At 38.1% G+C, this 25730-nt stretch overlaps 2 protein-coding genes and 1 long non-coding RNA gene across 4 annotated transcripts; 1 reads left to right on the top strand and 2 right to left on the bottom strand.

Moving 5' to 3' along the window:
- Positions 1–412: 412 nt before the first annotated feature.
- rtf2 (replication termination factor 2) lies at positions 413–20717 on the bottom strand. The gene is made up of 9 exons (XM_040007619.1): positions 20551–20717; positions 20152–20246; positions 19856–19949; positions 19524–19663; positions 18044–18122; positions 6382–6492; positions 6251–6302; positions 4365–4439; positions 413–1574 (listed from the first exon to the last, which is right to left on the bottom strand). The coding sequence occupies exons 1-9, from the start codon at positions 20617–20619 to the stop codon at positions 1378–1380; spliced, it is 912 nt and encodes a 303-aa protein (XP_039863553.1). The 5' UTR covers positions 20620–20717; the 3' UTR covers positions 413–1377.
- Positions 1725–2483, bottom strand: LOC120718898. Its single transcript, XR_005692591.1, has 2 exons — positions 2442–2483; positions 1725–2003 (listed from the first exon to the last, which is right to left on the bottom strand). It is a non-coding gene; the product is annotated as an uncharacterized LOC120718898 (long non-coding RNA).
- Positions 9423–18228, top strand: gcnt7 (glucosaminyl (N-acetyl) transferase family member 7). 2 transcript variants are annotated; one of them, XM_040007604.1, is made up of 5 exons: positions 9423–9782; positions 12959–13262; positions 13443–14184; positions 14779–14874; positions 15336–18228. In XM_040007604.1, exons 2-5 carry the CDS (start codon positions 13056–13058, stop codon positions 15581–15583), a joined length of 1293 nt encoding a protein of 430 aa, XP_039863538.1. In that variant the 5' UTR covers positions 9423–9782; positions 12959–13055; the 3' UTR covers positions 15584–18228. The 2 variants fall into 2 exon arrangements, with proteins under 2 accessions (XP_039863538.1, XP_039863544.1); XM_040007610.1 differs by having other exon boundaries at positions 15322–15565.
- Positions 20718–25730: the final 5013 nt, after the last annotated feature.

Below are 25730 nucleotides of genomic sequence, written 5' to 3'. Positions count from 1 at the left end.
GATAATGATTTCTGTGTTAGTGGGCAAACTTACTAAATCAGCAGGGGTTCAAATATTTTTTTCCCTGACTGTAAGTAATGCCACTAATACTCAAAAGTTGTTTTTTTTTGTGGATTTATGCCGAGTCTGTTTTTTCAGTTGCTTCCTAGTTGTCTCATTACTGTGAGATACAAGCCCTAATTACAAAAATGTGACACTGTCCACATTATCACTGCAGGGAGACTTGTTGTTGCGTAAGAGTTTTTTTATAGCTTGTGTTAGGTGTGATGTTTCCCTTCAAGTGCACAACAGGGATTTGGTTTTGCTTTTGTGATCTTGGATAATTAATGCTCTGTTATGCACTTGGTAACGTGTTACAGAAGAGAGAACACAAAGATGTAATATAATCTGCACCATAAAAACAACACTAAAATACTGTGAATAGAAATTTATTGTGGTATTGCTTGTTACAAAAAAAAAAAAAAAAGCAAAAAATAAGAACAAAGCATTTTTTTATTTCTTTGTAAATGTTGTAAATGTACTGACTGTCTATACAAGCACATTTAACCCCAATATGAATTCATTTGGAGACAATAATACAATGTAACTTTTTATTTTAAAGGTCTTCCATTAAAGTCCAGACTAAAATGCACAAAAACGAAAAAAGCATTAGTTATTGAGTATATTTCCCCAATCGCATTAAAGCTGTTGGTCTGGCTGTGGTGGTTATTTTGCAAATCAGAGGAGTCAAATACACCAAATCTTTAGTTTTTCCCCCGTTTCAAAGAACAATTGAGAAATAACTAATTAAAAGAACAAAAGTGAGTGAAAGTCACCTGCTACACCTGTTAAAAAAATAAGCCAAAATAAATAGCTACCAGGCACATACAACTAGATTTTGTGAGGAAGGAAAATCTGGAGATACTAATTACTGAGGATCTGCCTTTTCAAATGCAGGGCAGTTTGTCTTTTTTCATTTTTCTTATCATAACTAAGGACTAAAATAAATGCAGCAATCCTGTGAACACATTAAAATGCTATTTTCTGCCCATTAGGGGGAAGCAGAGTGCCACTGATAATACAGTCATCCTAGTATTAATTCCTCAACCACCTGTGACTGACAACAAAGAGGTTGTGAGGGAATCCATGGGGAGGAATTAAGTTACAAAGCACACACTCAGAACCACTTAGGGAGCCTCAACTAAATGTTCACAACATGTAAACACTGAGCTACTGGGAACTGGAGAGAGAAATTGGGAATTAGCCCACATATCGCTGTCAATATCTGAGGTCATGTAGGGTTGGTGTGTGTGCTTGGTATGCACAGCAAGATTTATTTTAATATGTTAATATTTCTAGAAAGATCTAGAAACTGTGATCTATGCACTTTAGTAGTTATTAGAAGTGATAAGGGGTGTGGGTGACCCAGTTGGATGTCTGATCTTTAGTGCGCTTGGCAGAACTGTGGGTTGTGAACAAAGACTTAAAAGCCTCTGACTTTTCGTTCATATCCTGGATGGACCTCTTTGTAGCAGAGGCTGATGAAGACTTGGTCGCTTTAGACGAGCTGGAAGATCCAGAGGGTCCAGCCACAGCTGAGTAGTAGGATGAAAGAGACAAAAAAAAAGGCATCTTTAAAAATAAGGACTTGTTCCTCCCACAGGTTGATAATACCCATTGGATGTTACTTTAACTACAATAGTCTAAGGAGCTTGGAAAGAGTCTGGACTTCTTTAAGTTTAGTCGAAGATGTTTCACCTCTCATCCAAAAAGCTTCTTCAGTTCTAAGGGCAATTGGTGGAGAGTCCCAGATTTTAAGACATGTGGAGAGTCCCCAAGAGGGTCACGGACCCCCTATTGATCCTATACCTAATCACACAAGCCAAGGTGTGAAAAAACAAATGCAACAATACTGTCATCTTAACGCCCACTCACATCCTGGGAGATTTGACCTCAGTAAATCACATGACAGGGTGGGGCTAGGCTTCACAATGGGTTCATCCAAAACCTTGGCTGTTACGGCCCTAGCCTCTCTCTCTCTCTCCTGAGGGTGCCTGTGTGGGCGTGTTCCACTACCTCCCCTGCCTGAGATGCCACCTTTCCCTCCTGTACAGCTGACTCCCATCAGCAATTAAGGGTATTTAAGCCCAGAGCAGGGTGAGCTCTGGGCCAGAGTGCCATTTTGTGTGGGTACAGCTAGTGAGCTGTGTAGTGTGGCTTCCAGCTAGTGAGCTGCGCTTTCCTTTTGACTTTTTGCTTTATTTGACCAACGCCTAAGTTTTGTTTGTGTTTTGTTTGTGTTTTATGGTGATAGCGGCTTGTCCGTCTCTTTTAGTTGAATTACTTCAATAAAACTGTGTTATTTAACATTTTTTCGCCTCCTTGACTCCTTTTTCTGACCCGGTCACTTTTGTTACGTCCCCCTCACCGCCTAGACCCCCCCAGGGGAACGTAACAAGGACCCACACCCGTTTTCACACCTTGGCTCGTGTGATTAGGTAGAGGATCAATAGGGGGTCCATGACCCTCTTGGGGACACTCCCATAGGGTTTAAAATCTGGGACTCTCCACTAATTGCTCTTAGAACTGAAGAAGCTTCTTGGATGAGAGGTGAAATGTCTTCAAGGAAACTTAAAGAAGTCCAGACGCTTTTCTTTCCAAGCCCCTTAAACTACGATGACCTGGATGACTGAGAACACTTCATAGACATTTTAACTACAGTAGAATTTTACTTTAATTGGACATCAGTGGTAAAACACTGAACATTAGACTGAACATGGATCATTAACCTCCTGAGCCCTAGAAGAAAAAAAATGTGTGATAGATTTCCGTTTAGATAATTTAAGTATTGTTTCAAAGAAAAAATAACTGTGGAAGTGGAGTCAAATTTAGAGCTGTCAAGAAATGAGGTGGACAAGAGCAAGACATTAGAGCACGAAGGTGAAATTTCAGACAGAGTGAAAAGTTCATACCAGCTTTTGAGGAGCCTGGCAAAATGATAACATCCATCGCCCATTATGGACAAGAAGGATTGTGTAAGCTAAGGCTCTGAAGTTGTGGGTGGTTACTGGTTTCTCAACTGTTATGCAGGACATCGAACTGTGAAGGTAACCGCACTTCATGGCAGCCTTATTGCATTCTGTATTCACTTTCCAGAGTGCTTTATTCTGCTCCCACTTAGCTGTGACGTTAAGATCATTATTACTTAGACTGCCCAATGTTGATGAAGCTCTCTCAACTTAATGAATTGGCTTTAATTAGGAACCAGTAAATTCAGATTTTAAGCTATCTTTACAAGCGGTGACAACAGATAAACTGAACAATGTTTCAGTTCCAATGCCACCTTCAGAAGTCACCATTTCCTTCTTGTTTGTGTGGTGATTTTTTCTGTTACACACAACCACCAGACAATGGTTTCCTGTTTTCATGTTACCTATAGAATTTTCAACCCAATTTCAGTATGTAACCCAAATTGAATTAAGAAAGATAGCAGATGTAGAGTTTAATAATATATATGCCGAAAGTGCATTAATTACATGACTTGACAAAATAAGAGAAGAAATCAAAATCTTAGCTGGTGGAAGTGTGAGTGTGTGAATTCAACTGAATAGGTTTTTATTTCCCCTTCTAGATATTAAAATGCCTAAAAAAATGATAGCCCTACATTAAACAGCTCCTATTATGGATGGTAGGTACAGTCACACCACCCCTTCGTAAGCTCCTTTAAAGATGGTGAGCCTCTGAGCTTCCACCTTCCTACTCTGATGTCTGGCCTTTGTCCACCTCATCCCCTGACAGCAGTAACACTGACTCCTCTTCCATAGTTCTGAGTAAATTATCTTTCTGCTTCATCCTGCCTTCTGCTACCGGAAGTACGGACACTGGTTGGAAATGTAAGTAGTAAGTCCTGCTGTTCAATACAAAGGACAGTGAATACAATTTTTGTTTTGGAAGGGATAAACTTATTGTACATTTCTGAAATCAAAGTCAAAGTTAAGACTCTCAAATTGAAGAAACAATCTGAGTGTAAGCAATAGAATCATAATGTATGCCAATCTGTGGAAGCTGCAATTTCCATTATTTTGAAAAGAAAGTGCTCTGCAACCTCCACAAATGTGGCATTAATAAAAAGCCCATCATGTCCCCTTGACAGTATAGTAGGAGTCGTATAGATAGCATAAATGGTGCTTAATGTAGCAGTCTCAGTCAGAGGACAAAAATTCATTGCTGGGTCTTAGAAGGTTAATAAAAAGAGGCTGAATGAATTACATACAGAAAACCACATTCATGTTTTTAAAACAGTTGGCTTCAAGAGATTTGTGAAGACAATGCAATGTCAATAGACTATTTGTCTGTACGTAAAAGATCCAAGTATTGTTATTTACCTGACTGGCTGCTGTCACCACCATTTTGTTGCAAGCTTGTTCCTGCTATATCATTGGGAGGAGACACTGTGCCGTCTGTGTGGAAAGCAATCAGGCAAGACAGAGGATAAATGGTTAAAAGCACTAATACTTATGTAGCGCTTTTTAACTGAGCACTAAATGTGCTTTCTTCCTACAACCCTCATTCACCCAATCACACACACATTCATAACAAGCACTTTTTTCTATACCTTGTCAAACATTCATCCACAAAAACATTCCAATGTATGCTTTAAGACATGCACTGACTGGAGACAAAAAATCGTCCCGGGCATTTTGACTGGAGACTGGCCCACCAGGTATTATAGGAAAAACCATAAAGCCTTTGAATGAAAACGAATGCTGTTGTAACAGTGATGTACACTGTCTTGTTGGTGTATATGCATCAATCTAATAAACTTAAACCTACACCATCCTCCCTATTCTGGTATTCTAAACAGTACTTAGCCGAAACCCAAAGACTGCTTGGTCGAGTTAACCTCCTGAACTATCTACAACACATGTTGGAAACCTGAAATTAAGACAGAGAAGACTAGAGGTGAGACATGATCATTACTGAATATTAAAAATAATAAATGACAGATTTAGTGGTATTTTCATAAACTATTTATTTACCACGTCAATGGCAGGGCAAATATTTTTTCTAACATGGCAACCTTTAAAAAGTGAAAGGAGACAGAAAGACATGTGAGAAAGAATAAAACTTAATTGACTTTTTGATGGCATTTTACACACAGTACTGGTAAAGTATCTAGAAAGTGTGGGAAAATACTGGCATCATATACAGTACATCCTCTGAAGAAATTATGATGGGACCCTGAAAAAAACATTCCTATGTACAATAATGGATTTCTATACAGTTTACATCAAATGAAAACTTTGGTTGTAAGATTCAGATTATTTTTTCAAATTATTTAATAAAAGCTAGACATTTTAAAAGAGAATAAGAAAGAGAAGTATTTCTTTGTACCCCCCTTTCCCTGTTAATGCCCTACCTGGCCCCCTGGCAAGACTTTGCTAGACCGCCCCTGCACAGTTACCAGCTGTCAGCAACGTAGAAAAAGGATCCTGGTGTTATTTGTCTCTCAGAAACAGTTCATAACTTCCCTTCAACTCATTCATGTCACCTAAAAGGTAAACCTGTTTCTCCATCACCTGTTCAGCTCTGATGATTCAGTAAGGACATCTCCTGGTTTCGTCTTCATGTTTCCCTCTCACCACATATCCAAACCGATATCATGACCAACAGCTTTTACAGCTGTGGCTCCAGCAAACGCCAGCTGATACTAGAAAGTAATATTAAGTAAATTCTAACAACAACTTATCAACCTTAAGTGCTGCTGCTGTTGTTTAGCAGCCTCCTCCTGCCTCACCTTTCCCACCTTTCCAAGTGGTGGAGACCAGCCACTTGCTAATGTTACTGAATCTGTGGAAGCTCCGCCATAGCCACCACCAAGCAGTTGAGTTATTTTTACACATCTGCCAGCATCTGGCCAATCCACCACCTTTCATTGTTTATACCGTTACGTAAAGAAAAAAACCTCCAAAAAAACCAAAACATCTGCCCATAAAAACGAAAAATCCCCATCGCCCCCCCTAACTAGACTGAAGTGAACATTAGCTTGGCCACACACTATATATCACATTTATATGTATCTTAACTTCTCAGTATTTACTAGTATTCAGTGTGAGTTAAAAGTTTGAATAACCCAGCTAGTACACTACAGCACATTCAAAATATTATCCAAATGAAGAAGAAAATTTTCTGGCCTTTTGCTAGTTCGTTGGCCTTGTTCATGCAAATGCTGAACACATATGATGACTTACTTACTAGGCTTCACACAAACCTTTTGATTCTGATGCTGACACCGTTTCAGTTGCTTTACTCTTCTTTGATTTCTGAAAATCAAAGAATACTAGTTTCAGGGTTTTGTAGTTGTGAAGACAGATTCTATCAAAAAGCAGAGAAGTCACACACCTTAGTTTTAGCTTTGGCCCGCTTCTCTTCCATCTTCTCCCTCAGCTTGTCCACCTCCTCCTTGTTGCCATTGAGCACAACAATATCTTCATCTTTAAATGGATCTCCACACTATAACACAAACATTATATTCCAGATAAGGGACTCCTAAAGGGATTTAGAAAAGGCAAACATGTTTTGCAACAAGTGTAAAGGCAGAAGACATTCACCATATAGCGTTATTTCTGCTAATGCACTGTTATCCAGCACAACTGTTTTAAAATTAAATATGAGGTAGGACTTTCACATATATCATCTGAAATCATGAAGCAATGAGCAAGTTCTGTGTCAACCTCTGTTTACCATTTAGTACCTAAAAAGGGAACTACTTCAACAACCCCCAACAAAGCAAGATGTTTTGCAAAATCTGCACATAAACCTCCTCTCTTTCTCAAGGTGGAAGCAACAGACCTGTTCCTGTTTTACTATTTGAGGAAACAACACCCCATTCAGCAGAGCAAGCTATGAAGGATGGTGCTGTGTAATCCTAAAGTAAAGTAAACACTCAACCAAGCATCACTAGCTGCACTCTATATAGAGCAAGTCTTGGATGGAAAATACTGGTGTGGAAAAGCAGGACTTTAAGTGGTTGGTTAAAAAACCTGACCCAAGATACAACATCCAATGTAGAAAATATTTTTTTCATTTTTATTGAAAAAGGAATAAAAGTTTTTAACTAAAATACTATGCAGGCTCCGAACGAGTAAAAAAGTGACGTTTTTTTAGTTATAGGTAAACTAAAGTGCTAAGGAGTTACGTTAAACCTTTACTTGAAATTTCCAGGGAAACACGACTAGCTTATTTTACTGTTAATTGTGTTATTATTGTGTATAATGCTGTTGCTAGTGCCTCCTTTCAATAGATTCACACAGAAACAAACTGTTCCAACTTCTGCAATCTGGTAGAAGGTTCCGCATCTTCCGGGCAAGGACAGAGAGACTCAAGAGGAGCTTCTATCCCCAAGCCATCCGTGCCCTAAACACACACACCCGCCCTCTCACATCATCTATAATTGACTGAGTCAGGACTCTTCCAGACACTAAACCAAGGCACAATGTACATTTCAATTCCTTTAATTTTAAATATGTTTATATTGTCTATCCTGTAAAATAGTCAGATGTCTATTCATATTAATGTACAGAATTCACCTGCTTGCTGCTACTACTGCACATTCACCCAATGTATATACTATATATATATATATATATATATATATATATATATATATATATATATATATATATATATATATATATATATATAAATAATGTTTTTCCCCCCCACCCACAATTTTTTTGCACATGTCGAGGAGCATGTCAGGCTACATTTCACTGTGTGTTATACTTGTATAACTATGCATGTGACAAATAAAGAACCTTGAACCTTTGAATGAGGTAAACTGTTATCAGTGACAGTAGCTTCTTGGCAAAGGAGGATTAAAAAAGTGCCCTTCAATTACTTACACTTTTAAAAGCTGCCGCCTGCTAGCATTGATAAAACATTGTCTGGTTGTATATGCATTATAAATTTTGTGGCAAAACAGGAAGTAACAAAACTGAAAGTTGATTGTAATTAACATCATTTAAGGTATTTTGAGATATACATATTTGGCTGTCAGGCTAGTTTAAAATGATTTTCTCTGAAAAAGTGACTGCTTTCAGTTTCACTTCGTATAAGTACATGTAGTCCAATCCATCTTGCAAATCAGTTTTGTTTTGTTTTTTTAACTTTCTCAATGGACGTTCATAAAATGTTGCTCGTTTGCATCTTTTGCAGGAATTCGCAGTAAAACTTTTTTTTAATATGCCTTTTGCTTTTTCCATGAGCCATTAATATCCAAACATACCTAGAACTCAACACTAACTAACAAAACTATTAGATCAACCCACAGATAATTTCTTTGTCGGGACACGTCCCTTTTCCATTTTATTTGCATGTTGCCTGCCTATGACGGGCTAAACTCTGTGAAGCATGAGGGGGGAAAAAACAAAACAAAATGCCACGAACGTGTCAGTCAGACACGCACACATCGATGAAATGACTAAGACAAAGAAATATTATTGTTATTCTATGTTATTATTTCAACAGTTTGACACTTGAGATTTTCACAATACAATAAACCATTCTGTCACACCAAATCAAAAGTTTAATATTTGCTCCAGAACCAAATTAAAATGTAATTTGTTTTATTGTTGCTGTTGTTTTCATCGTTCCTTTGGTTTCAGAAGTAGCACTTGAGTTATGATTTCATTTATCCACAACAGTTTGTAAGTTTGCTAATAGAAATACAGGATAATACTGGTTAACGATAACCCTGTATGAAACAAACTGGCTTACATATTTGTGAAAGTCTTGCGATTAAAAAAAAAAGGCTTAGGTTTTTGTGTCTCTAAACATATAAACGGGATGAATGCTTTTAATAGGAAAACACACACCGATATTCAAAAACAAATATTAAACCCCTGAGTAACAAGTAGGGGATCCATTGTGTGGTTGTAATGCAGGCTCACTGGGTGTGAACCGTGGCCATGTGCTCTGTTCAACACAACAGAGATAATCTCGGGAGCTGACCAAGCAGCAAATAAACTCTGGGCCGCTATGAAGTCTGTCACTCTGCTGTTACCATCACCAAAAATGACACAAACTAGCATGAAGTCAGTTAGTAAACAAGTCAACCAAATTTTTTTTTTTTTTTGTAACTGCAAGAGGCAACAAGATTGTGAACAAGAGACGAGTCACACTGCACAGTGTGCATAAACATGCACACCATTAACAGGGCAGATAAACTGGAACTGATCTTATCTGAGAGGAAAAAAGAAAGAAGAAACTTGAGGTAATGAGATTCGAAGACAAGCAAAAAACAAAAATACTGATGCAATACACAAGTGAGCAGGAGAGAGAGAGAGAGAGATAGCAAGAAAGAGTGGGTGTGTGTGAAATGTGTGAATATGACTCCTTATGTCAGGTGTGTGATTGGGTGTTCATGCTAGTAACCAGGGAGGGCCGGACTTGTCTCATGGGGCTGTGGGAGGAGAGACATAATCAGCTGCGAACACAACAAGAGAATACTCCACACAATTACAAACCACTGTGGCTCACTCACAACGCAACATCAAGCTCTGAGAAAGCAACCTCCTGACGAGAAGACAAGAAAGCAATTCAATTTAGCTTGAATATATTGCTGACACTACCGCTACCGCTGCTGCTGCCAGCGAAGGAAATGACTCTTCACTGCAGGACTTCAAATGAATTATAGCAACATAACTTGCAGGAGCAATTTAGGTCATTAAGACCCAAACAGGTGCTGATGTACAAAAGTTGACCTCTTCACTATAAGGAGTACAGATTGACCTGCATCAAAGGTAGGTCACTAAGCTTGGCATTTCTTTGTCTTTCTTTCTTTACATATTCTGCTATTGTCTGTTTATTTCTGTTGCCTCTGACCAAAGCAGCAATGTGATAAATGATTGCACGAAAACAAAATATAGTCGAACATGCTGATCTAAATATGATCTCAAATTTTCATTGCAAGGAATGTATAAACAAATATTTTAGGAAACCAAAGGGTTTTTTTTAAATCTACCCAAACTGATAACCAGCAAGCTATTCCTCGTTTCTACATATGAACTGTTCTTTCTATTAGTCGCAATATGAGAAGGATAGGAATCTCAGCAGATCAGAAACATACACATTTCCATGGCAGCCTCCCTGCTGATATCTTTATCTTCAGTGATATTCTCAGGAACAGGCTTGAGTGAGGATGTTTACTGTGAAAGAGAACAGTGTTCAGACATGTCTAAAGCTTCTCTGCCCTCCAAAGGATACTTGGGTATAAATTCTTTTTTTTTTTTTAATAAAAAAAATAAAAAATAAAAGTTGTACTTTTTTCAATTAAACTCAGGTTTACTTACATAGGACCTAACAGTATTTGGGAGAAAACACCAAAACTTAAAAAATTCCCTGTAAGCAAGCAGTTTGTGGGGAGTGTAGAACTCTCTTTTAACAGAAAGAAACAGCTAGCAAAAACTGGCTCCGGGGGGCAGTAATCTGCCATATCCAGTTGGGGGTGTCGGGATATGCTCGGTGCATCACAGCGCACCGATTTAGTCCCTAAAAAGGAGCTATTTCAAACCTCCTCCAAAAAAGCGTTTTCGGAGACGTCTGTTACCCAACAGCTCGGTTCAAGGCTCATTAGAGCCGGTGAGAACACCGGACTCCCGGCAAATCGTTTTCAAACCCACCGCCGTCTTTCGCTACTCAGGTTAAACATGGTATATAAGTCACTTAGATAACTTAAAAATGTTATTGTTTGGCTTTTTTCAGTATTTTATTTGTTCCCAAGTAAATTGGTTTGGCTGAGATTAAAATTATAGTTTTACACAGATGAATAAACATCAAGCAGACAACTGATTATCAGAAGTGCGAGATGCTCGAGAATATACTCCGGTGTCCTGTTATATTTTAGATAGCAAGGAGCAGACGGCCGAGTTTATTCAACTTTACCGAGACAATCTGCAAATTTCATTAAAAGTTTAATAAACTATCATCTTGTCTTTATTTTTAGTTAGCACATACCTTAAACACTTAAAGCTGTAAGCTGGCGCAATAAGCTGTAAGTTTTACGTCCAATGGACGCACAATCTGATTAGTCGACTAATCGCAAAAATAATCGTTGACTAGTCGACTATCAAAATAATCGTTTGTGGCAGCCCTAGTGCTGTGAAGGAAAGAGTGCTGTCAAGGATGACACCAAGACTCTTGACCTGAGAGTCCACTTGATAACTCTGTTGTCAGAGTTATCAATGGATAATGAAAGACTTCTGGTTGGAACTTTTAGGCACCAAATCAAAACTGACTAATAGAATAAATTCTGTTGTTGTGAGTAAGTTGTGAGTAAACCAAACCTTGATGTCACTTAAACAATCAGAAATAGTTGTGGGTAGGAGAGTACCTGTGGGTTTGGAAGATAAGTAGAGCTGGGTGTCATCTGCATGGCAGTGAAATTGCATGTTATACTTCTTCAAAATATCACCTAGGAGTAGGAGATAGATAATACAAAGTAAAGGACCCAGGACAGAGCCTTGAGGTCACCAGAATTAACTGGAGTAGATAGTGATCTGTGAGTGAGTACTTGAACAAACTGTGAGCAGCCAGAGAGATAAAAAGAAGACGTTTAGAAGAATCTGATATTAATGGATTACAATACTCCACCTGAAAGAAAGCAGCGACACATATTTGCTTAATGCACGTTGAACGACATATCCAGTTCAAAAATGACTCTCAGGTTCCTCACTTACTGGAGGCTAACGTAATGCCAATCAAGAGTTTGCGTTCTGGTTAGACATAATGTTTCAGAGATTTTTAGGGACAAATATAATAACTTTAGTGTTGTGTCTAAAACATGCCTGTCCTTTAACTCAGCGGTCCCCAACCCCCGGGCCTCGGACCTGTATCGGTCCGTGAGTCGTTTGGTACCGGGCCGCGAGAGTTGAGGACCGTTTTCAGGGTTTTTATCAGTTTTCAGCGTTATTTTGTTATCATTTTTATCGTTAACTCGGTTGTCCCGGGTCTTTTCACGTGCGTTATGAATAAATCTTTTTTTTTTTTTTTTCGGTACCGGTACTAGTTTTATTTTGTTGTATTTATCCGCGACACCTTAAAGGCCGGTCCGTGAAAATATTGTCGGGCATAAACCGGTCCGTGGCGTAAAAAAGGTTGGGGACCGCTGCTTTAACTAATTAATTTGTGTAATCCAGCTTCAGAGGTTACTATAGCTTGGTATCATCTGTGTTGTAATGAAAATGTATGCAAAATTGTCTAATAACAAGGGAAGGGAAGCATCTATAATGTAAACAGAATTGGTCCCAGCACAGAACCCTCTGTAACTCAATAACAAACTTGTCATGTGAGAAGACGACTCCCTATTTGCATGCACACATTGGAATCCATCAAATAAGTCATGATTAAAATCAATACAAACCATTTCCTTTAACACAAAAGCATATATGAGTCTCTGTAGCAAAATACTGTGGCCAATGAATGTGACACTGAGATTTAATAGGATAGCCTGTTGTTCAAGTAAAGTAATTGTTCACTACAGAGGTTTCAGTACTATGATGAATTCTGAAACTACACTCAACGTCCCCCAAATAAACCGCTCCTCTGCAAGTGATCAGTGAAACGTTTTACAAGTACTCTTTCAAGAACTAAATCATCTTCTTCCCTTTGCCGCGTTGAAAATATACATAGCAACAAGATGAAAACAAGTTATCTGCAATTGAACTGCTTTGCATTATCATAAAAAATACATCTAACATAGTGATCGATATCAATTACCTTTGCCATGCTTTTGTAATATTATCATATACAGAACAGCAAGTAATTCACTTCCTGTGTTGCAAGCTGTGGTTCTAGAAAACACATCCCATAGACATTGCGGAAGCACTAAAGCAGCAGCAGTTAATGTGCCAAATATTACAAGCTAGCTTCATCAATTAGGTCCAACCTAAATACTTAACCCTATTTTATATTCCTCAAGGATCCAGGATCCTTCTGCAAATAATCCAACTGGATGTCTCCACTGCAGAAGCTTTAACTGTGGTGGTACTGGCAGACTACAGAGAAACAGGGCTATTATGCGCCAGCTTGAAGGGACAAAATGCAGCTTCCTCGTGTGCCTCGGGATAAGTATTATTATCTTTTCCTTCATTTATTTGAGGACTAGGACGCCACCTGAGTTAAAGCCTCCCCCATCTTCAAGTTGCAAACCTTTCTCAACTGCGTGTAAAACTTTTTTGCCAGGCATGAAGAAAGGAGTAAATTGGTACAGCTGTGACTGCCAGGTATGTATTTTCCCCCCACCCTTTCTTTACTTCTGAGAAATAAAAAGCACAAATATTCTAGATGAAATTTTCATTTGATCTAACAACCAGTTAGGAGCATTAGCACAGTCACATTGACATTCCTATTTAAAAATGAGTTTCAACAGTAACAGTCGCAATATATGCTTTTTTGGTCTACAGGTGGAAAGCTACATTCTAAACAGCCACCTGCCGTGCTCAAACTTGAAAAGAGATTTACACTTTATAACAAAACCTCTAAGTCGTGCAGAGGAGGCTTACCCTTTAGCTTTCATTGTGACTATTCATAAAGAGCTGGAGCTTTTTGTCCGCCTCTTGAGGGCAATTTACATGCCACAAAATGTGTACTGCATTCACGTGGATGCTAAGGCTCCACGGGAGTATCGGGAGGCTGTACAGAAGCTAGTCAGCTGCTTTCCAAATACGTTCCTCTCCAGTCACAGTGAAACTGTGACCTATGCTGGTTTTTCTCGTTTGCAAGCAGATCTGAATTGCATGAAGGATCTAGCGAAATCCAAGACAGACTGGAAGAAGGTGGTGAATCTGTGTGGACAAGACTTCCCTGTTAAGAGTAACCTGGAACTGGTACAGTACATGCAGAGCCAACAATGGAGGGATAAAAACATGACACCTGGGGTCAAACAGCCGATGTCTATGATGTACAGAACGCAACGCCAGTACAAGGAGATTGTGGGGTCACATGTAGCTCCGAAAGGGCTAGGCCTGAGGAAAAGGCCTCCTCCACACAATCTGCAATTATATTTTGGAACAGCCTACTATGTTCTTACAAGGCCTTTCGTGGACTTTGTTCTGAAAAGCCCAATAGCGCATGACTTCTTGGATTGGTCCAGGGACACATTCAGTCCAGATGAACACTACTGGGTGACGCTCAACCATATCAAAGGTAAAATGGCGGTTTTAAACAGGTGCACAGACACAAAACTCCACGCTTGTTTAACAGCTAGCACAAAACTATTAAACATGTACTAATGTGAGTATGATGTGATATAAACAAAAGATGATATGAAACAAGGTTCTAGGTTCAAGTTTCCTTATTAACTGGAGCCTTCTGTGTCTGTATCTATGTGGGCTTTCTTTAAGTACTTCAGTTCCTTCTCATAGTTCAGGAGACTGAATGGGTTTCTGTCAAGTGACCTATGTAGGTTATACTTTTCTTTTTCATTTTTGTCAGCTAGAATAGACTCCAGCCTGCCTGTGACCATTTGTTATCCTTATACATTTTATTTCATTACCCCCTGGTAAAAATGAAAACTTATCAGGAATTATAACAAGTTTAACTTTTGCAACTTTGATCAATGTCTCTACTTTTAATTGCTTACAGACTGCGAATGCTACCTCTTCCTTTAACTTTTCTTTGAGATGTATCGAGAACTGACTCTCAAACAGCAGATGAAGGAGGCCTGAGCAGGGCTAGTTAAACCTTGACAATTCAATTAGGTCATATAATTACCAATTTTGTCTGATTACATGTTTTAAGAAGCTCCAGGCAGTCGCATTGATGGAGGCTGGGAAGGAGCTATCCGGGCAATCAAATGGCGGGATCAAGAAGGAAGTGCACACAGTGGTTGCAAAGGTATAGTCATATATGTCAATAAAGACCGGATTAGTTACTCTCCCAGAGATTAAATTCTACCAATATTTCCTAATTATTTAAATTATAAAAATGTGGTAAAAATGAGGTATTTAGTTTTGTAATCCAACAATAAATTATTAATCCCACATAAATCCTTGTGAGCAAGTCACATGTACATCCATAAATAGACACACACAGATATATATATATATATATATTAAATATATACACACGTGTATATACGTGTGTGTGTGTGTGTGTGTGTGTATGTATGTGTGTACACATACATACATATATATATATATATATATATATATATGGCATACTCTCCACTAGCTTTACGTCAAAGGTTATATAAGCTTGAGTACATATATTTATTTATATAATGGAAACTCGTAATACAAGGAACGAATTTTAGCATAATGCTAAAAAAAAATCATGTCCAAGCTGCTGTTTTCCAGGGCGTTACATACGAGACATCTGTATCTACGGAGTGGAAGACCTACCATGGATCATCAGCATGGACAGCATGTTTGCCAATAAGTTTGAGAGTAATACCTTTCCTGAGGCACTAGACTGTTTGGAGCAGTGGCACAGAAACAAGGTTATCAACCAGGCTACTGTTCCCATAGAACCGTCATGGCTACTGGCCATACACAGCAACTACAGCAACAGCAGCAGCTACTTTAACAGCAGTGCTGGAGAATGAAATCACTACAAACATGCAATCTATATCTAGTTGAGCTTATTTGCACTTGTCTTGTGTTGTTATGTCATAATGTAAGCATAGGAAAGCAAAACCAAGGAAGACAAAATGCATTCAATATGCATTTCAAGACCATGTGTGTATACTAATATATTTATCTATGAAACTTTATCAGTGCTGTCCTTTTTTCTAAATACAGAAATAAAATATGAAATAAATTCTGTCCATAAAGCAAAAATAATGACTAAAGCTTGGATGAAACGCCACTACCAAAGAAATGTTATTCAGTATGACATTCAGTTTGAAAAACACAACTGCTGATAAAGGTGTTGACCCTTTCTCCTATTTAAGAAGTAACAGGTGTAAACAAATAAAAGCAATTGTGATAACGAGTCCTAACTTTCACATGATCTTGCGCATGCTGTCAGTGTGTCTGAACAATACCCGAGTAAACAGTGTTTTGCCTTTTTAAAAAGAAGGTTTCTTTTATATGGGCTACAGAATTTTCTAGTAAGTCAAGCTAGACTAAAGACATTTGGTTATGTGAATGGCATTTTTACATTTTTACTGGCAGATCAACTTATGCAATGACTCCTTGCAAAAAATTAAAAAAAACAAAACAACAAAATTTCTTAAAAAGGACAAAAAGTGTGTTCGGTAAACAGCAGCATGCAAGCAGAGTTCAAATATGAACCCACAAAAGAAAAAAAAAGAAAGAAAGAGATAAATGCTGGCTTAGATAAAGATTCAGTCTTTATCCAATGACACACACTCTGAACTTGATTCTGACAGTTCAGCCTTAGATAACAATTTTATGATGGGTACTGGATGCAAAGGGGGAAAAAAAAGCCAAAATGGCTATCACTTTTTATAGAACCTGTCCAAAACTCAGCACAAACTGCTTATTGTCTTACATGGATATAACAAAGGGTGATGTTGCATTATCAGTTATTTTGTATGTTTTACTTTGACATTTAAGGTTAAGTGAACTGTACTTTACATTTCCTAAACTTAGCAGCAACTGAATAAAGAGTGGGTAAAGTCAGGCTAATCGTATTGGCTCCAGAAACTGTGCTGCCTTATAAGCCTATCTTATCAAAAATCACAGTATTCTAAGTCAGCTTCCCACGAAAAGCGCTGTAGCTTTTCTTATACTTTTAGATATTTTTGACAAAGTCAAACAACTGATCTGTCACTGTTCCAAAATGCTTTTAATTAAACAGAAATAACAACACTGACCAGCTACCATCTGCTTTCTGTTACCTCAAAATAGCCTGTGCATGGGAAATTTCCACCATAGTTTTAATGCTCCTTACAACTACAAGGTCAGAACCCATAAAAGGCCTTAGGCCTACTTGATTCAAATTCCCGTGTGGCTTAAACTAGGGCAATCTCAGAAGCGACTTGAAGAAAGGAACAGTGCAGTTTAATCTGTCCAAAACACATCTACTCACATAATTAAATGTTGTGATATGGCATGTTCTTTATGGTTTAGTATTATTTAAATTCAGCAAGAGGTCAGTAATATTGTAAAAGCGCATTATATAAAGGCCATGTTCAACTAAAGTGATTAAACGTTAAACTTCCTCTGATCCTCAAATTAAAGTTCACATAGATTCTAGTGCAAATTGTGAATTCAGCAAAACAAAAGTCAAAACATGATGAAACCAAATTTCAAACATTTGCCTAATCACATATTCCTATAGAACAACAAAGTGGTTTGTAGTGGACTATAGGAGCACTTTAGTTACATTTACATTCTCTTCAGGCTTTATTTTCTTAACAATGCTGATATTGTGATAGTTTTTAAAAGTCAACATGCTATAATTTTTTTGTTTAAAAAAAAGCAACCCAAAAACAATAAGTTATTTATCTGTGTGTATTCTACGAATGTAAAACATTGCCAGAGTTCACTCACATTTTTATTACTAGCCCTTAAATACCGAAAACAATGTGAACATGATGGTTTTTATTTCTATTTATGTCTTCTCATGGGAGCATTAAATCATTACACTTCAGTAATTTAACTTGCATTCTTATCTATCTGAGCAACCAGTTGTGCATCTGGAACAAAGCTAATACCAGACTGCTGCTATCTAATCTACATTTTTATCAAACCTGCCTATTTACAAATCATTAGCGTTGAAAATTTGCTGAGTGTGACTTAAACAAGCAGCATTAATGCCAAACACCCAAGGTCAATGATGGGGACTTTAGGTCCATCAAGTCTTTGAGTTCAACTATTGGTGGTTTTGTGTTTAAGGAGCATAAAAGCTACGTTATCATCTTGTTGCTGTTCAGCAGAAATGATGTCACAAATAGAGCTGGCTATGTTTGTTTTACATATTTTTAATGGCAGTAAAGATTAAAAGTGTCTTAAGAATTTTTTTTAAAAAACTGTCAGAGTTGACAACCTACTGAGGCTAAATAACCTGGGAAAATAAATAAATGAATGTTGCCTACCTTGTGGCAGATTTCTGTCTTGACTTCCTTCAGGGCCCTGTCTGAAAAGACACAGCCACAAGTCTGGAGGTAACAGAACCTAAAAAGCAGAGAAACACTTATATGAAATTGTTAAACAGTTTCGACCTGTATCGCTTTTAGGGCCATTCACCAAAAATAAATAAATAAATAAATAACGGACGCAGGGCTGGGAACTGTATTTCTTTCTAACTTTATGTGATCTAAAGTTAGGTCCATACGTTTTTGGGTTATTGACACGTTGTAATTTTCCCTCTGTACACTACCGCCTTTCTTTTCCACAGCTGACAAGGTCCCACAACAGCGTAACAGCAAAAGTAACCCACAGACGAGTTGTTTGTGACACTACCCCCTGGTGACAGGAAACAGCTACAACATGTAGACAAGTCTGTGCCATAGCATCTTGGAGCCCTTAGATTTTGTGAATGTTTTTGTTTCTTAACCATAAAGAATTTTGACCTTATTCACTTTAGTTTTCCTCTGTGGCCTTTCAGGCTTGATGGAGTTGCAGAGCAGACTAATGCTTTCTTCTTTTCAGTAATGTACCTGATTGAAGATTTGGCCACTCCCAAGGTTTTTGATTTCTCTCTGATAGGTTTGTTTTGTTTTCTCAGCCAAATAACTGTTTTCTTCACTTGCATCAACATTTCTACCAAATGCATTTTGTTAAACTCCAGAATCAAAGATACAAATCTGTACTTCCATTACATTTTGATTATTTAACTTACGCTGTGTTCCAGACACCTCAGAAGTCAGAACTCAGGAGTGACATCACTCCTGAGTTGAGTGTGATTCAGTCAGAGAAGACAGTAAAAACAGGATGTCTTATGCCTTGCTTCTTAGTAAGATAGAACTATTCATCCATCATTAACAAAACACAGCAATACTTGTTTTTCTTTGACTTAAAAACACTGCTGCAGCATGGTCATGGATCGAACCTTGTAAGTGCTGTGTGAATGGATTATTTAACGAATCACAAATACGAAACAATACCAGCACAGGTTAAAAGTTTTACACTTTTAATAACGTTTACGTTCAGTCCTGCCATCTTACAATTGTTAACTTGTGGTTGGCGTGTCTACTTTGAATTTCTGAGTTGGAAATTTGAGTTGAGAGGGCGTTCCAGATAAAAACTTCCACTGGGAACTTGAAAATTCTGATTTCCAACTTAATCTCAAATGCGGTATTAAAGTACGATGTGGTTATGTACAGAGGTAAAATAAAATAAAATAAAAAATAGAGAATTTTAAGAAATACAGAATTGTCCAGAAATTCATAAGTATATCAGAAGCAAGATAGACGAATGCCATGATATGTTTTGCAGTGAATTTCAAACATGTATTTAGTATATTAAAATTAACTTAGATATAGTGGCTTGCTCCTTAAAACAAAGAGAGAACATGAATCGTCAGTCTCATTTTTTCATTCTTAGGTTTAGTACCTCTTCACTCAGGTTGCTTACCGGTGTTTGCCATTCATCTCCAACCCAACTACAGGGCAAATAAACATGCCACAATGAATGTCTTCATATCTGTCTCCCTTTGTATTTCTTCTTTCTCCTTCCCATTCAGGGTTATCAGTCAAGTTCAGCTCCTTTATATCCTTCAGAAAAAGCAAATAGATAGATTTCCTGTTTGAAACCACGAATAAACACACAATCATGTGTCCAGAAACACATGGGCTGAAGTCCTCCAACTGTGTAAATGGATAATGTAGCTCTGTATCTTATTAATTACAAAAACAAACAAATAAAAAAAAAACAAGTTAGATGTTCACACTTCGGTGTTAATATACCTTGATCCCACGGATGTGTGCTACAGCCTCAGCATTGGGTCTCTCAGCCGACTTATCCAGGAGATACTCAATGATAGCATCTTTGTTGTACAGTCTGAAAAATAACATGGGCCAGACCACCAGAACATAATGTGGTGTAATGAAAAGATGAAAAACTGTACAGTCTTAATTCATGTCTGATTTTTGTTATTTGTGAAACGGTGTTTATACCTTCGCGCTGTCGCATCATCGAGCGATACCGTGTCCAAACATCAAATAATGCCCGAGTACAAAACAAGACAAAAAAAATAACTCACCTTCCCAGTTCACAGGAGACGATGGGTCGTCTAAGTTTCTCTTGACTCAATGCACAGTACTTCCATTTGGCAGCCAATTCAGCATTTTTATCAACCTGTTTATGTAAGAAGACCGTGAGGAAAGAATACGCCATGTAGCTTCGTCTATAACACGTCAAGATAATGTTAACTAGCGTTAAATTCTGAAAACTCACAGCAACTACATAACGTACATTAGAAACCACATTTAAAATACCGTAATATGTCTTTTTTATTCTCATGATGAAACCCCGAAACTTAACAATACTTAGTTTAGCCCGTTAGCATTAGCAACTTGTTAGCGTTCGAAAAATATCGCCAACAGGGATATTTTCTATTTAAAAACGGAAGGGAAACTGAAGCCAAATAAAGCTAACACACCTTCTCGATTTTCTTGGGCCCTTTCACCAACTCGTGTCTTTTGGGAATCGTGCCACCATCACAACCCATCTTGAAAGCTCACTTCTAACTAGTTAGCTCAAACAGTCACTGTCACACACAAAAAAACCAAAATGCTACTCTCATCAGACAGGAAGTTCTCGGGTTGTAAACAAACAACGAGATCTCACTAAAGCTCGCGGGATGTGCGATGAATTCAAAGTCGCCCTCTAGTGGCTGAATAACTAGAAGTTCAAACGCTGCATGTGTATCTAATAGCTTCGGCCATGGTGTGGCAGCATCGTTCTAAATGTGAGTATATTTATCTAACTTGAAGCTAGAGGAATAGAAAGAAACGACATATATATTTTATATTGACTTTTTTTATATTTTGTTAAATGTTTTTGTTTATTTTTTTCACAGCTAGTTTATAATGACTTAATTTAGATCAACTAAAATCACATATTTATACTGTCTAGCATGTAAATACAGAATAAGAAGGTGATATCAAAGTCAGAATAAGAAATTGTCACAAAACATATACTATGCAAAAATGCACATAACAAAATAAACAAAAACAATCCAAATGTATTTAGCAGTAACACTGATTTAACAACAAAAAGGTTGTATGGTTCCATAGCTTTTGCTAAACTATAGCGCTTTATGACCCCGCAGTCAAGCACACAAACATAAAACAACTTCACACAGATCCCTCCACTCTTTCATTGTCCATCCATCTCAGACATTTTCAGTCAGCCATTAAACCCAGAACTAGTAAGTGACATTAGTCTGGCTTTCAGGCCTCTTGTCAGAGTGGTCTAAAGATGAAAGTTTCCTTGGAAGATAGTTCAGTGAGTGCTAATGAGATCTGTTTCCTGTGCCTTGCAGGCTGCAGATTAGTTTACTATCGATAGTGCTGTCCAAGAGCGACCATTAGTTTGGGGAATACCTCAGTGGAGACATCTCTGGCGGCATGACTGATAATCGTTGTGGAAAAGAAGAAGGAATAAAAACCCAGCACTAGACTTCATTTTGGCCCAGAAAATAGATTTCAACCTCTTTATGCTCACCACACACTGGAAGCCACATACAAAATACAATACATTGCCCAAAATAAGCAAAATTAACAAATACAAACATAAAAACATTTTTTCCATTTTCCCTGTTGGTTCGATTGGTTCTTCCTGTAATTTATAAATTGTGTTATGTGTCTTATTGAATTTCCTCCCTTTCTCACACAGAGCTAAATGTTTAGTATGGATTTTCATTAGAGGCAATGGAGTGAAAGCTCTGTTAGCAAACTATCTTTGAGAGAGTACAGTGCCCTGGGCTGAAGCAAATCAACACCTAAATGCACAATGGCCAAAGGACAAAAGAAACCCTGTGTGATCTTCTATCACTTCTATCACAAAAAAGAGGTTGTATGTGTGTGTGCGTGCACGTGTGTGTGTGTGTGTGTGTGTGTGTGTGTGTGTGTGTGTGTGTGTGATGTACGTAACTAACCTCACCTCATCAGTGGATACATTGTTGTATTTTGCACCTTTCATTTATATCTTTTTTACCATCTTTTTTATTTATTTCTTCATTTTTTGAATTATTTTGCATGTTTTTTGCATGCTAACAGAAACTCAAAATACACACATGTAGCAGGATAAGTCACCAGACACTGTAGCTTTAATCTAATTAAAAAGAATGTGAAATTATCACATATAAAAAGTAAGAATAGGGATAGTGCAAGTCTGAATGTCCATATGTTTTCTAAATCTTAAGAAGTGACTGGATATTGCAGGCGCAAGGTCTATTTTTAATTACTGATTACTAACTGATAAAATAATGGCATTGCAGTGGCCTAATTGCAAAATAATCAGTCTTTTTACATCTGGTCTGAAAAAGTGCATACAGATCCTCACTGTAATAATCACAGCTTCTGTGCTTTCTAAGAGTTGAATCTGATTAGTTTCCACAGCTGAAATGCCGCTTCCTCTTTTACAAATATCTCCCTCTGATTGACCTCCCTCCCACGCATATCTTGGTGGTGCTACCCAGCACGGCTGACCCAAAGAAAACCCCAACCACTAAGCGCCCATCCAGCCTCATGTTTATACTTCCATGATGAGTCCAACCTGCATAATCAGACTTCCAGTGACTGGCCTTGAACTGAAACTGTATACATCTTAACCATCCCAGTCATCCAAAGCAGCCAGTGGAGACTAAGACTGCATTAATTGCATAGACCAGCCCTGGTATTGCACCGAGTCCAATGCATTTAGCGTTTCTAATTGGGGAGGAATTGCTGTGTTTACATTGGCGCTAGTTGATAGAGCTGGACCCTTAGCCCTGCAGCCAACCAAGCTAACGCTCTCTGAAGGAGAAAAACCAAACTGCCTAGTCCCTGAAATCTCTCTGGACAGAGCTGGAAGGAAATTATTTGGAACAGAGCAGAGGGCTATTTTCTCAGATTTATCATGGGGGATGGTGAGAAGGTAAATCTTTCTTCCTTTTTTTCCTCTGGCAGATTTCACCTTAAAAAATGTGCAGAGGCAAGAATGTGATTATTTGTAGTAACTAACGAAATGCCATCCTGCAATGGGAATAGCTGCCACAGTTGATTAATATCTGTTTTATGCATTTATAAATAATGACATGACTATTTTCCAAAGCCCAACTCTTTGAAAAATAGCATGCCAAAAATAAAAGATGTTAAATTTGTAGATTTATGAATGAAAGACAATCTTGTTGTATCTCAGAGACTGCTGGATAAGCAGGAGATTTGCCAGCATTATTCAGTTTTCAGTGAAATATTTATTGTTAATGATTAATTGTAATACATTTTACATTTCAAAACTAATCATGCCTTGACAGCACGCATCCTTTTAATTTCCTGAATCCCATCAATTTATTTTATTTGTCTGCTGCCCATACAGGAATAATATAATTTAAAGGCTGTTTTGACATCATTTCACACTTTTCTGGAACGACTCCAGTGGACAGTGACGCCCCACCGTGTGCATGAACTTTCAGATTTCAACTGCAAATCTACCTTTACCATAAAATTCTCCCTCAATAAAAATCCTGGCAAATGAAAAAAATATTTTGTGAGTTTAGGTTGAGTAGGGAATGCTGCTGTACTCAGTCAACTCTAACAGCACGTATCGAGCCATATACAAGTTCATGTACCTAACATATAATGAGAAATCCAAAACCCTGGAAAAAGAACACCACATCCAACATGTAGACTGAAACCAACGGGTTACCACACACCAGTCGACCACAATTATTTTCTCATTCCTTTTTCTGTTTATGTTGAAACTCACATAGCTAAAATTATGTCAGTTGGAAACACTGGCCATAACTAATTTTTCTATCCTCTTGGTCTGAGCCATGCTAGTGTTATTAACCCTATTGAGTTTTTGCCATATATTGATATAGACTCTTGATAGCTTGTACGGTAAATTATCTCATGTAATTTGGCATCAAGTCCTAACCACACAATTGTCATTGTTTAAATGATCAAAGATCAAATTAGGTTTTGCTTATATTGCTCAACTTTGTGCAGGAATGATAAAGAAAAACATGCCTAATGTTGTCGTAATTCCTCCTGCAGATGATTGCGGGACATTTTTCCCTGTCGCAGCAGCCAGCTGTGTGATAGTTTTGATCCACTGGCTGCACTGAAGTGTACAGCTCAACAATTTATTTACCACAAATTTCATGAAGAACTGGGACCTTTGTGAGCCCAGCCAAGCTGACACACAGAGCCATGCAGCAGCACACAAGCGCAGTCCACCTGGATGCATTTTTACCATCACCCAGCCAGTTTATGATTATCTTTTCCACTGTGGCAAACCAGACTGAACACCCACCAACAGATAAATGGATACATGCACGCCCACATGCAAGCACACACGCATTCGCAGTCTCTAAAAGCAGACGTGCTTATGATACAGACACACACACGTTCCAGGGTTCCTCCTTGATGGCTGTGACCTGGTAAGGAAAGTCTCCATACATCAATAGAAGGTATATGAATGGAACAACTCCTTGTGTGCTGGCAGCAAAGACTCAGTCACAACTCGTTAGCCTGACAGGCTAGCAGAAAGGTTCTGACAGCGTCCTGGCTGTGATCGGTGTGGCCTGGGGTGATGGGGACATACCTGTGGCTGCTTTGTGTACTCTGTGGGCACGTGGTGAAGACTGAGCACACGTAGCAGCTGAAGCCTGGCAGCAACAGTAGCTAAGGGTCTAGGTGTCCACGCCAGCCGCCGCCTCACCATACACGTCTTCAGCAATAACAAAGTTCACTCTCACTTTTTTCAGTATTTTCTACACCCAATTTCACCTTCTCGTGCCCTCTCTCACTTTCTCCTGCCTTCACACACTCACACAGACACACACACACACAGATTATAGCCATAAGGGGAAACAGTGAATCTAAGCACTGCTGTGGTACAGTGAGCTCAGTGCTAAGTTTGGACACTGAGCAAAAATCCATTTGGAGAGCAGTTATTATTTCAGTTGATTAACCAGATTTTGTGGTTTTAAATATATAGATTTGTTGGTCTTTAAAGAACTAGTTTGACAGTTTGGTTACTTTCTTTCAAAGAGTTAGATGGTAGGAATTGTAGACTAGTCCCCTTGTGCAGTTAGTAGGCCAAATAAATATGGCTACACCTAGAAACCAGTTAGCTTAGATTATTAAGATGATGTAAAATAAGCTGTTGGCCAGGAAACAAACACATTTAATGCTTAAATATATGGATAATCGTCATGATAAAGCGTATATTTTGTTAATTCATGCTTAAGAGGATCTTGCAAGTGTGTTTTGTTTCTTTGTAAAGAGCTCATTCCTCTGTTTGTCTTACACTTACTTTGAACTTTTGCATTTTTAAGGTACTTATTATTTATGTTTTTTTTTTAAATATTCATGAGTCTTATTTCAGACATTTCCTTCAACAATGTGCTGAAAACGAGATGAGCGAGCCCTCTGCAGAGATTTTATTCAGCCCCTTTCTAGATGTCTCTCTGAGGGGTCTTTGGAAGAACACATGTTTTTAATAAGGGTCTTTGCGTCTGGCCTTGCATAAATGTTTTGCAGTGTTCCTTCTGTGAGCTGGGGCCTGTCTTTACAGTGGAGGCTAATCAGCTGTAAATTCTGTTTTAAAAAGGAAAAGAGGGGCACGGAA

Source organism: Simochromis diagramma, unplaced genomic scaffold, assembly GCF_900408965.1.
Source record: "Simochromis diagramma unplaced genomic scaffold, fSimDia1.1 OVJJ01000320.1, whole genome shotgun sequence".
Taxonomy (NCBI): domain Eukaryota; kingdom Metazoa; phylum Chordata; class Actinopteri; order Cichliformes; family Cichlidae; genus Simochromis; species Simochromis diagramma.
The sequence above is the reverse complement of the archived record's forward strand: the minus strand, read 5'-3'. Positions and strand labels throughout refer to the sequence as shown.

Excerpts from the sequence above, each read along its gene's own strand:
- gcnt7 (XM_040007604.1), top strand. The coding sequence starts at position 13,056 with ATGCGCCAGCTTGAAGGGACAAAATGCAGCTTCCTCGTGTGCCTCGGG. Across the intron at positions 14,185-14,778 it reads GACGCTCAACCATATCAAAG|AAGCTCCAGGCAGTCGCATT; the intron begins GTAAAATGGCGG and ends ACATGTTTTAAG. Across the intron at positions 14,875-15,335 it reads TGCACACAGTGGTTGCAAAG|GGCGTTACATACGAGACATC; the intron begins GTATAGTCATAT and ends GCTGTTTTCCAG.
- rtf2 (XM_040007619.1), bottom strand. The coding sequence starts at position 20,619 with ATGGGTTGTGATGGTGGCACGATTCCCAAAAGACACGAGTTGGTGAAA. Across the intron at positions 18,123-19,523 it reads GAGATGAATGGCAAACACCG|GTTCTGTTACCTCCAGACTT; the intron begins GTAAGCAACCTG and ends TCTGCTTTTTAG. Across the intron at positions 1,575-4,364 it reads TGGTGACAGCAGCCAGTCAG|CTGTGGCTGGACCCTCTGGA; the intron begins GTAAATAACAAT and ends CCTACTACTCAG.